At 32.7% G+C, this 11,521-nt stretch overlaps 1 protein-coding gene across 1 annotated transcript; it reads right to left on the bottom strand.

Moving 5' to 3' along the window:
• Window positions 1-6,460: 6,460 nt before the first annotated feature.
• On the bottom strand, window positions 6,461-11,031 carry LOC131037057 (laccase-11). Its single transcript, XM_057969096.2, has 6 exons — window positions 10,893-11,031; window positions 10,269-10,420; window positions 9,840-10,084; window positions 9,605-9,733; window positions 7,484-8,410; window positions 6,461-6,932 (listed from the first exon to the last, which is right to left on the bottom strand). Exons 1-6 carry the CDS (start codon window positions 10,989-10,991, stop codon window positions 6,802-6,804), a joined length of 1,683 nt encoding a protein of 560 aa, XP_057825079.1. The 5' UTR covers window positions 10,992-11,031; the 3' UTR covers window positions 6,461-6,801.
• Between the last annotated feature and the right edge of the window lie 490 nt (window positions 11,032-11,521).

Raw genomic sequence — 11,521 nt, 5'->3', positions numbered from 1 at the left:
AGAAAACACATACTATGCACCTTTTAGTATCTTATGATTTATTAATCAAATATTCCATACAACATGATAAAGTACATATTACTATGCCCTCAAACCAAAAATAAACATAGTTAATTTCCCACAATTAATCTTTAGAGAAAAATTAATGCAGATCTATGTAAAACTTGGTAGCATAATGACATGTAAATTAACACTTTAAGAGTATGAAGAAAGAAGAAAATAGATATAAGAAAAGACAAACCAATATGATATGGGGAAAATATGTTTCATTAAAAAACCCCATTTTAAACCATCAAGCAAACAACAACAACAACATATAGATTTACATTTTAATTGACAACAACAAACATGTAGATTTCCATCTTTTTTTGTCTAATAAAAAATTGACAACATAATCATACATAAAAAATTCTTTAATACTTTCATCTCAAACCCTTAATATATGAATTCATGTAAACCCAAAATACCACCAAAAGGAATTATCATGGGTCTAAATAGGGTCCAAAAAGCCCATGGTAAGAATTATCATGACACACCTAAATTACCAAGGTTCTAAAAGAATAATTCATCTAAAAAATAAATGGGAATATCCTTAGTGAAATCAAAGGTGATCCAAAGGATAATATCAAGGTGAATATGGTTGGTGAACAAAACCATATCCATATGTAGTTGGATTTAAAACCATGAATTTAATAGTATATTGACATAAACGTGGTCAATTTAGTAGAGGCTTATAGTATGACATTGAGACTTTACATTGACTCTCATGGTGTAGAATCACTAATCAATTAGAATAAAGAGAGCTAACAATAAAGTAGATCATAATCAAGTACAACAACACAAAGAAGCACTTTATGTAGATGAACAAAATATTGATAGTAAAATATAGGTCTAATGTAGAAATTAACCATGGTAGGGTGATACAATAAGAAAGAAATTAGGGTAGTTTGGTAGATAATATATGAATACCATAAATATTCAAATAATTCAATATATTAATTAGCGCCATAAAATAGATTTTCTCATATATTCTTTACTATAAGCATCGATATACATCACATATGCTTGGAGAACATCTTTTATAAATTTTTTTGTATATTTTTAAATCTATTCATTTTTTGTCAAAATTAAAATATGTTTTTAATGAAAATATAAGAAAAATAGAATGAGATAATTATCTTTATTTAAAAATATTTTAAATTGTCTTAATCAAATTTAAATCATTATTTTTACTTTGATGTTAATATTTCAATTGTATTTTGAAAAATATTTTGGAATTTTATTTTTAGAAAAGATATCCCAATTCTATGATATATCCTAATTTCCTTTAGAAAGATATTTAATTATTTAAGATATATATATTATTATAATCCTCTTTCAAAAAAGAGATTGATCATTACATATGAACACACATGAAGAAAAAAGAGACACTTATTCTAAATCTAATTAGTTATTGAATTTTCAATGGGAAACAATTAATTTGAAAGATCTCACACAACTAATGTGATTATAAATTGGAATATATGCCTTGCTTCCATTGAAACTTGGAATATTTCAATGTGGGGATTATTAGCTTTGATTTTATTCCAAGCTTCCTCATCATCCGGTAACCTCTCTTCTAATTCACCACCTCTAGCCTCTTCAACTTCTATTAATTTTAGTCTCCTCAATTGCTCTAATCCCTTTGGAACTTAATTCACCCATAGATAATTAGATATTTGGGGGCTAGCAATTAAAGAAGTTGCATCACTCCCTCCTCCAATGCAAAAAAAACCTCCAAGAGAGGGAAGTTGTTGATATACAACTAATTAGTTTAGAAAATCCCCCATACGTGCCAAAGTTCTCTAGCAATTCTCTGCATCTTGAATCACATCCCAATATCAATGATTGTAAGTTGGGCATGTTTTGGACCAACAAATAATCATTGCACTTGACCAATGTGAGTCTTGTTAGATTTTCCATATCACATGTCGAGCTTGGCACAAAGAAACAAACAAGAGAAATTTGTTGAATATCTTTCATAACATTCATTTTCACTACAAATGTTGGAAGAATGTCTTATATATCACCCTCCCTTGTAGGAATGCCATTTCCTACTCCAAGAATTCTCAGTTTGACCAAATGGTCACATTAAGACACTGAGATCCAAAATCATCCAGAAGGGGAAATGCATGGACATATTTGAAATAGGTCATGTTTAAGGAGGACAAGGATGCTTTGGGATCCCTTGTCTAGACAAAGGCGCCCCAAGCACCCCTATCCATAAAAAATAGGGCAAGTGGGAAATGGAGAGGATGCAACCCAATGCTAGGTTTTAGATTACCATGCATAAATATGACACCAATTTTGAGGTAAAAAGGATAGAAATGGACCCAGGTGAGAGCTAAGATGGGACACACTAAAGTAGGGGCACAAAAGGTGGTTTAAATTGTATAGGGTTACAATTTACGATGCTACACTTTTTCTATAAAATAGGGATCTTTTGATTTATAAAACATTTGAAGTATTTTGAATAACTAAGTTATATAGCACGATTAGACTGGATCTAGTGCAAATCTTTGCAATCACAAAGAATATTCAATAAGAAAAGTGTAGTTCAAAGTTGTAGGGTATATTTTGCATGTGAGTTATTTGCATTTTGTGTGGCAATTTTCTATTTAGATTGAGTTTAAAAAAAATTGTGTATATGTTATTTGTGATTGTCTCCTTGCACGTGAAAATTTTCCTTGTAAGTGAAGATACTAAGCATTTCTGCACTTATCTGTATACATTTTTTATATGATATATTTGTTGCAATGTGTGCACCCTTGGTCTCCTTGTGTTGTACAATGAACACTTGGGTTTGTGACATGGCTTAATCGCCTCCTGTGGATTCTATAAGTCTAGTGGTTGTATCGAGCATTAATAAGTTGATCTTTTGGTGCAACGACAACCACACTTGTAACAAGTAGTATCAAAGCTTGGTCATAGGTTCAAACCCCTCGCTTGCGCTGGGGGGGATTGTTGCAAGGTGTGTGCCCTTGGTCTCCTTGTGTTGTGCAACACAACACTCGGGTTTGTGACATGGATTAACCACCTCCTATGGATTCTATAACTCTAGTGGTTGTATTGGGTATTAACAGGTTGATCTTTTGGTGCAACAACAACCACACTTGTAAGAATATCTGATTTAATGCTTCTATTCAAGTAATGGGTTAAAATTTTTTAAATGAGATATGGGGGAATGTGTGTTACATTGATGGATTATTAAGAAGTTGCAAATAATACTCTTTCTTGGACATATTACTATAATTCTCTAATATAATTATTATTAGTCCTTTGAGTATGAAATTGTGTTGTCATGGAGAAAGCACTTGCATGTAGGGTTTGACTCTATTGCCATTGATAGGCACCAATCTAAGAATATTATTTCGGTTCAAAACCTAGATTCTAAAACCCCAAAATCAAAGAACAAATCTTTTACTTTTTGTTTTATGTATTTGTGTTGTTTCATGTTCCCAAAGTGTTGAATATAGATAAGATATTGAGGATTTAGCTAGTTTGAGATACAATCCATTCAAACCTTACTATGAAAGTGAGAACATTTTGTTTCAATCAATATCTCAATGTGTAGAGGTAGATATTTTAGGTAAGTCAACACCCCCTAGGTCTAATAAAGCCTAAAGTGCAGACAATAACAAGCCATTATCTCCTATTCATTAGCCACATGTATAAGAGTTGTAATAAATTAAGATAGCTACTTTATCAAGATTGTTAGGTAATTAGTTGGGAACACCAACATGGTCAATGGTATTGTGTTCGCATGATTTTGTGGTACACAATTTATCTTACCACTTGGTTGTATTTGTGTGAGATTGAGTCTATATAAGCAACCACATGTTTAGTGGTTAAGGTTAGCCAGGTGAGTGGGTTGTCATAGTATTAAGTCATTCTGAGGAGTGCATATGCAACATATGGCATGGGATGTGTGGATTCATTCTTGGACACATGGAGGATGCATTGAAGGGCTTGATGTTTCTAAAGTGACTCCAAAGTGTATCTATTATTTATTTTCTGAATAATAAGATAGAGTATGGATGCTTTTGGAGGCTGATTTTTTTTCCTCTTGAGGGTTTTTCCAAGGTATATCTTGTGTTATCTTTGTAGACACATAAAATTGATTAAATTAATATTTAATTAATTATCCCTTGAACCGCATGATTAATTTAATTAATCATATTAACCTATTATTACCTTTAAATTAATTAAATTATATTTAATTATTAACCTCTTTCCATTTCTCCCAAAGACTGATTTATTTCAATAAATCAAATTATTCCATAGGGAACATTCCAACTTTATTCCTAATCCTAATTAGTTAAATTAAATTAATTAATTAGACTAATTTAGTGATTCCTACAAACCCACATCTTGATCCCTCCAACTAATTAACCCAAATCCTAATCCCTGTTAGTATTTATTCAAATTAAAAATACTACACACCTACCCAAGTCATCTCACCCATCCACATCATCCTTGACCAAGGGTGCTCACACATGTGTGAGAATTGATCTTCCCCATGGATCCACCCTACACTGTCCCCTTTTGGCATGTACATGTCATAGCCCCCCTTTTCATAGTCTTTACTCCTTTCCACAAATATTCTACTTGTCAACTTCTTGGACTTCCTAAGGTTGCTCACATATGTGTGAGCACACCTTCCCCTTTTCCCCAAGACATGTGAGCTTCCCAAGGTTGCTCACACATGTGTGAGCACATATTCCCCTTTTTCCTATGATAGTTGTTCTTCCGAAGATGTGCTCACACATGTGTGAGCTTGCTTACCCTTGCACCCCTCTTCCCCTTGTGACACTTGTCCAAGGCTCATGATTCAAATATGAGACCACATTCCCTTTCAATCTGAGCCCTTCACCATCCATTTAATCTTGAGCATCCATTTCTAAGCCCCAAAATCTATAAATTGAGCATTCCCTCTTATCAAATGATCCACTTTTCATCATAGTCTTATGTTTCCTTTCTGGTTGCATATCCACTTATCATAGCACCATCATCATGACCAAATCATCACCCACACATCTACGTCATGTTGTTATGCTAGTTTGAGATCATTCCACACTCATCCCATCTCTCTCTCCCACTCTCCATTAGTCAACTTCGGTGCACTCGAGGTTTGTGGAGATGAGGAGGACAAGAAAGATTCGTGGCAATGGGAGTTTCTTGAGTATTAGTTCATTGATTTCGTTTGTCTCTCGTTATGCTTTCATTTCAAATCTTTCTTGATATCATATTTAAAATGGTTTGGTTTTATGTTTATTACTAATCTACTAACTGTTTTATATTGATACAATCTTGTATCTTGTCTATTTGATCTTAGCATAATGATAATTATGTAAGCTTGTATGCATGCTTTACTCTCATGAGTTATTGAGGAAATGGATAAATGAATTGAGTATTGATGCATTATTTCCTAACATTTGTTAGCATTAAGACATGAATAATGACATGAAAACGAGCATATACAGTTTCAACGTCTACAATAATAAAGTTTGTGAAGATAAAAATAAAAAGAATATAGATGCTAATACAATTCCACATTATAAAATGTAAGTTGTAAAGTCACATCTATATATAAATTATGGAGAAATATAAGTTAATATTTATTTGAATATAGGTAGATTTTTTTAGGTCTACAAATCACTCTTTAATGAAAATGATACCGTATAAAATTTATTTAAGCTATATTAAGAAGGAATGTTCTTGTTAAACAAAATGGATCCACCATATTTTTCATGAAAAAAAATTAAAATTATTTATTATATAAAATATTATTTCTTGATTGAAACATTTTTATTTACTTTTTTGTTATATAAAATATTATTTCTTGGTTGAGGCCTTGTAGTTTGCACTTAAATCACATGATATAAAATACATATCGAGTCCATATATATTTTGTTTTAAATAGAATTAAACCTTCATTAAAGCTTTCAAATATTCTCAAGTATTTCAATTTCAAATTGAAAGAATACAAATAAAAATATTATCATCCAATTGAAGAGAAATTCTGACCAACATTTTTATTTCTTATTGGTACCTACATAAAGCATGCATCCAATCTCTATTGCCATTTCATTTAAGGTTGCCTACCAATTGGAAAAAAAAAATTGTTATAGAGAACAAAGTGTCCAATCATTTTTTTCATGAGATCTATGTTTTTAATTTTGAAATTTCAATTCATAATTGAACTTAAGACATTCTACAAAATAAAAAATAAAATTTGTTTGATTCTATTTCTATTATATATAATTGTATATTTAAATTAATTTTATTTAAAAAATAAACAATTTAATAGTCAATTAATTAATAGACTTCATTTGCATAAAAAAAATTAGATTTTATTTTATTTCTATCTAAAATTTAAATTTAATTGTTAAAATGACTTTCTTTAAACAAGATCGCAAACTCAATTATAATCTTTCTATGTCTCATTTTATTATAACTTTCAAATAATAAGAAAAATTTTACATGCAAATATAAGTGCCTATGCTTTTGAGCATGCCATAATTTTTTTATCTTTTAATCAATAAATATGAGTTACATGCAAATGTAAGTGCCTATGTTTTTGACAATGGCACAATTTTTATTCTTAATTCATAAATATAATCAAAATTTAATAGTTTAACACTTGGAAAGATCTCTAAATGAGAGAATTGGTTGGGTCCCTTCCATTTGTGTACAAAATATGCCATCTCTAATCTCCATGTAATGTTTAATTCCAAAGGACAGTGCATGAACCCAACTATTTTAGCACTTGGGAAGATCTTTAGGAGGAGGAAGTACGAATTGATCGAGTCCCTTCCCATTCTCAACCAGAAATGCCATCTCTAATCCCCATGTAGCGTGCAATTCCAAATGACAGTGCATGAACCAAACCCCTGACATTCAGAACAATATATTATTGTTAGTTTCATATATGTTTTATATAAATATTGTGGAGTACTTTTTTTATGCATTGTATAATTATCACCCTTCAGGATCACTCTAGGATACAGTTGTGCCTAGTCATAGCATGTAATCTAAAATGATGAATTATGACTTATCTTAAAAAATAATCATGATTAAGATATTGATGTAGAAAATATTGCAAATATACAAGAATGGAAAGATTTTCAGTAATTAAATTTATCAGATTTCCATAGTCTATATTATTGTGTGAGAATCTTTGCATCAATGTTTCAGATCACATTCCATAAACCATCATCAGAATGAAAGAGAACAGTAAGATGATGGAACGTTGATGCAAATTTTTTCACATTTGAATCCAGAAATCAAAAAATTTCTCTTTCAACTGTTCTCTTTCATCTTGCCATTCTCTTTTATCTTAATGATGATTCATGGAATATGATCTGGAACGTTAATGTAAAAATTCTCACACAATTAAATCGAGAAATTAATTACAATCAGATTCTCAATGAGTTTAACTTGCCTGGATTGTCGGCTTTGAATCGAAATGCCACCCAACCGCCCTTTGGCACATCCACAGTGTTGCGTTCAGGAGGATCAACCAGATTGAAGTTGGCAGGGTCCTTGTTAGGATTATAGTTCCCAATCCCACTTCCTACCACAAAGAAATTGAAGCCATGCAGATGAAATGGATGATTCTCTGTACTCAACAAGCTGGTGTCCTGAAGCACCAACTGTACTCTTGAATTGTATGAAATTCGAGTGAGCCTGGTCCCACTAGTTGATTGCAGGTTGCTCAGAGGATTTCCAGTGTAATTGAAAGTTGTGGGGGGATTATCAGGGAAATCAGGGGTGAAAACCCCACTGATGTTGAAGTAATGTGCTTGCAAGAGAGAAATGGTGGGCTTCACAAAAGTAATATTGTTAATGGCAGCATTTAAACGGGTACCATTTATGCAGGTTGGACATGGATTAATGGCAAGCCCCACTGTGAAGAAAAGATGGCGGTCTACAGACTTTGGGACTTTTGCAGGGAACTTTATAGAATTCAGGCTTCTTAGGGAGTTTCTGAAATTGCTTGCAAACAGGGTATCATTTATGGAAGGAATTTTGGGCATGGTGATAAAAGATGAATTTGTGATGGTGGTGCCCACATACTGCAAGATTGCTGTTGCAGTTTGATTGTTTAGGGGAAGAGGGGCATCTTGAAATGCTCTGGCTGCCATGAAATACCTGCCAGTCTTTTTGTTTGTGAAAAGCAATACATTTGTAGTTTGTCCAGGAGCAATGACAACTGATTTGGTCTGTAAAGGCTTGGTGTACAATGCATCCACCTCTACCACTGTCATCTGATGATTTGCTATGTCGAAGAAGAGTTCACCATTGAGAGCAGCATTAATTATCCTGAGAAGGTAGGTTTTTCCTGGTTTAACTGACAGTGTAAAGGTATCTGCAACAAAGATAATAAAAAGTTACATCAATGCTAAGTGTATGGAACCATTCAAATAGTACATTTGTTTTGACTTGTTTAGGTCGTTTATCTAAAACATACTAATACGTGGGACTTATTGAAAAACTGATGTAATTTCAGATAAACCTCTAAACAAAACAAAACTTAGAATGTGCTGTTTAAACCAAACCATTCAATATTGACTGATCCCGTGTATACATCTAATTTCCACCATTAAACTTTTGCTTTGGATAATTAATATGATAATTTTGATAAGCACTTTCAAAGCACCACACACTTCAACTGAGTACAACCTAATAAAACAAGTAATTTAAATGCTTTCTGTTCACTAAATAAAAGGCTTCCAAAAAAGATTTTATATCTTTTTTGGAAGTGACTTAAAAATCAGTTTTATTTTTTTCATTTTTTGTTGAGGTTTTCATGATAGATCTTGAATCTAGGACCTTCCATTTGTTGTTAGAGTGTTCTACTACTGAGCTACTAGTTCTTAAGGACCAGTCTATCTTCGGTGTAGATGTGACTTATTTCTAACACCCTCATTAAAGCTGGGTTCCCATGAGGGAGGCTTCAGGATCTATTTTTAAGGAGCAGGAGGTCCCAAGTCAAGAAACGTTACTACAGGATTAATTGGAATCTTTTCCTGAAAAATGATAGCCCCTACATTTTAGGCTGCAGATATGAGTAGGTGGAAAAAGTGGGGGCTAGAAATTGCCCCACCAACTTAAGTTTTTTTTCTGCAACTTGCCAATCATCTCAAATTTTTCAATTTTTATCAGTCAAATTTTTATTTTTTATATTATTTACGAGGTGAATTGAATATGCTAAATAACAAAATTCATTAGACCACCAACTTTCATAAATTTAGAACCTAAAAATTTTAAGCCTAAACCGCCTACAAAATACATAAGAACACCCACTTCAAAATAATTCTAAAAAGTCTTTCTTAGAAAGCCCCCTTCGATGGGACTCCAACCTAAGCCATCTATAAAATGCTTGAGGCTCCCAACTCTGATACCATCATCTCAGACTTGACCCTAGAACCTCTTATTTCAATTTTTAAAAAATTAAAATATATATATTTGCTAAAGTGGATCTCCTTTCACACGTACACATTTCTTTCACTTTACATATTACCCTTAGGTTTGTATATACTTAGCGTAAATTGTTGCTAACCTTTGGTAGGGCAGCTGAAGAGGGGCCCTGGTTTTCCATTAATAGTGTGTGCATCAGAAGTGTTTACTGATTCTCCTGAACTCTGAGCTTTGCTGACAATACTCTCCACATCTACATTCCACCATTCCCCTGCACATTTTAAATCATCATATATCAGATAAACAAAGAAAATAGTCTCCTTACAACCAAATTGAAAGCGTAAAGGATTTTGTGTACATAAATATTCATTTCCCACCTAGAATCAATGTGAATTCTTTGTGAGGCTTGGGAAATGGGTAAAGAGCTCTTTTCTTTGGCAAAATAACAATGGCACCATGAACAGTTACTCTCAGCCAAAGTATATGAGCGTGCCAGAGCAATGTACCCCTTTGCCCACTGATTGTATAGTTGTATAAAAAGCTCTGACCAGTTTGTATTGGGCATTGTGTAATGTATGCAGGCCCATCTGCCCATCCAGTTCTGAACTGCCTTATTCCATGCCTATAAACCATATGAACATACCATCAACAAGATTGTAAAGCGAGTTATTTACAAGCATTATAAAGTTTAAACCATATTCAATATACCATTAACATGCAATCCTTACACCATATACAAAGAGAAACTTAGAGTAAAATAACCATAAGTAAAACAAGCATTGTTGTTTCAATGTTTTTAACTATACCAGTGAATAGTGATGTTATATTTCACATGATTTGTCACATTTACAAGCACTGTATCACCCTCCCTTGCATACACTGTTGGTCCTGGAAACTTCCCATTCACTGTGACAATAGACTTTGTATGGCATAAACGGGACACCTTCTGAAGTTGTATCTGAAATAAGGATATGAAATATGTTAACGAAGATTCATTCATGAACTAATAAGAGTAATAAAAATAATATTCCAAGCAGATATACAAATTGCAATTTTCTTCTAAGAACAACTATTAGTTTGATTAGTTTCTGACATTTCAAGTCTCTAATGGACAGAACATTGGCTTTGATCCCTAGACAATTCCAAAATATTGGAACCTTATCCAACTATGCAGTTGATAGTTGGTGTAAGTTTTCAACAGTTTATCTTGTATTTGCAAAAATGCTTTTCGAACAAACTGTGTATATTTTTTGTATCAACATTTCAGATTATATTCTTCCTCTTTCTGAAGATGGATTATTGAATACAATCATAAACATTGATTAAAAAATATACAGAAGCATTCTTACAAACACGCAGTAGATCTTGCAAGAACATTACATGTTGATCCTAAAAGAACATTGCAATCACATACATATACATATGCATACATTAAAATTGTAATTCCTTGTTTTGGCCACAGCTACAAATGGAAGCAGAACAGCCACAACCATCATAACAACCAGGCTTATGGTACTTTGAATGGCCATAACTGCTCTTTCTATGAACCGTACAGCTTAAAAAACTCAAGTGGGTATTTCCTCCTTGTACTTCTCAACACAATATTCACTTGGAATATAACAAACATCTCAAGGAGGTTCCTGATTTTCTAAGCAAACATGCACTGAAATGCAACAGTTGTTGGCTCTAGCGTGCAATAATTTACTCACATATTTTATGTTAGGTAGCTGAAATATCTGATCATATTAATGAATTTAATTGGTTACCTGAAGGTCATCAGTCCTTTCGAAGACATAAAATTTTGTGGGAAATCATTAAAATCATGTTCTAGATGTATTAGATAGAAATGTATGAAGAAACTCCAATTTTTTGAGGCCTGCAGCTAAAGCAATGTTTTTGTCAAGGAAGAAGCAATAATATTTTTAATACAGAAGCTTAGGGTTTGGACTAGCCGACTTGGTCGAAAGAGGTCGACCACCAGCCCAGAGTCGATTTGAAGCAAGTCTGTGAATACAAGACAACCATAAAACCAGATTGTTTTGTTCTTATCTGTAATGCT

Source organism: Cryptomeria japonica, chromosome 4, assembly GCF_030272615.1.
Source record: "Cryptomeria japonica chromosome 4, Sugi_1.0, whole genome shotgun sequence".
NCBI lineage: Eukaryota > Viridiplantae > Streptophyta > Pinopsida > Cupressales > Cupressaceae > Cryptomeria > Cryptomeria japonica.
This window is presented reverse-complemented; position numbering and strand designations above follow the sequence as displayed.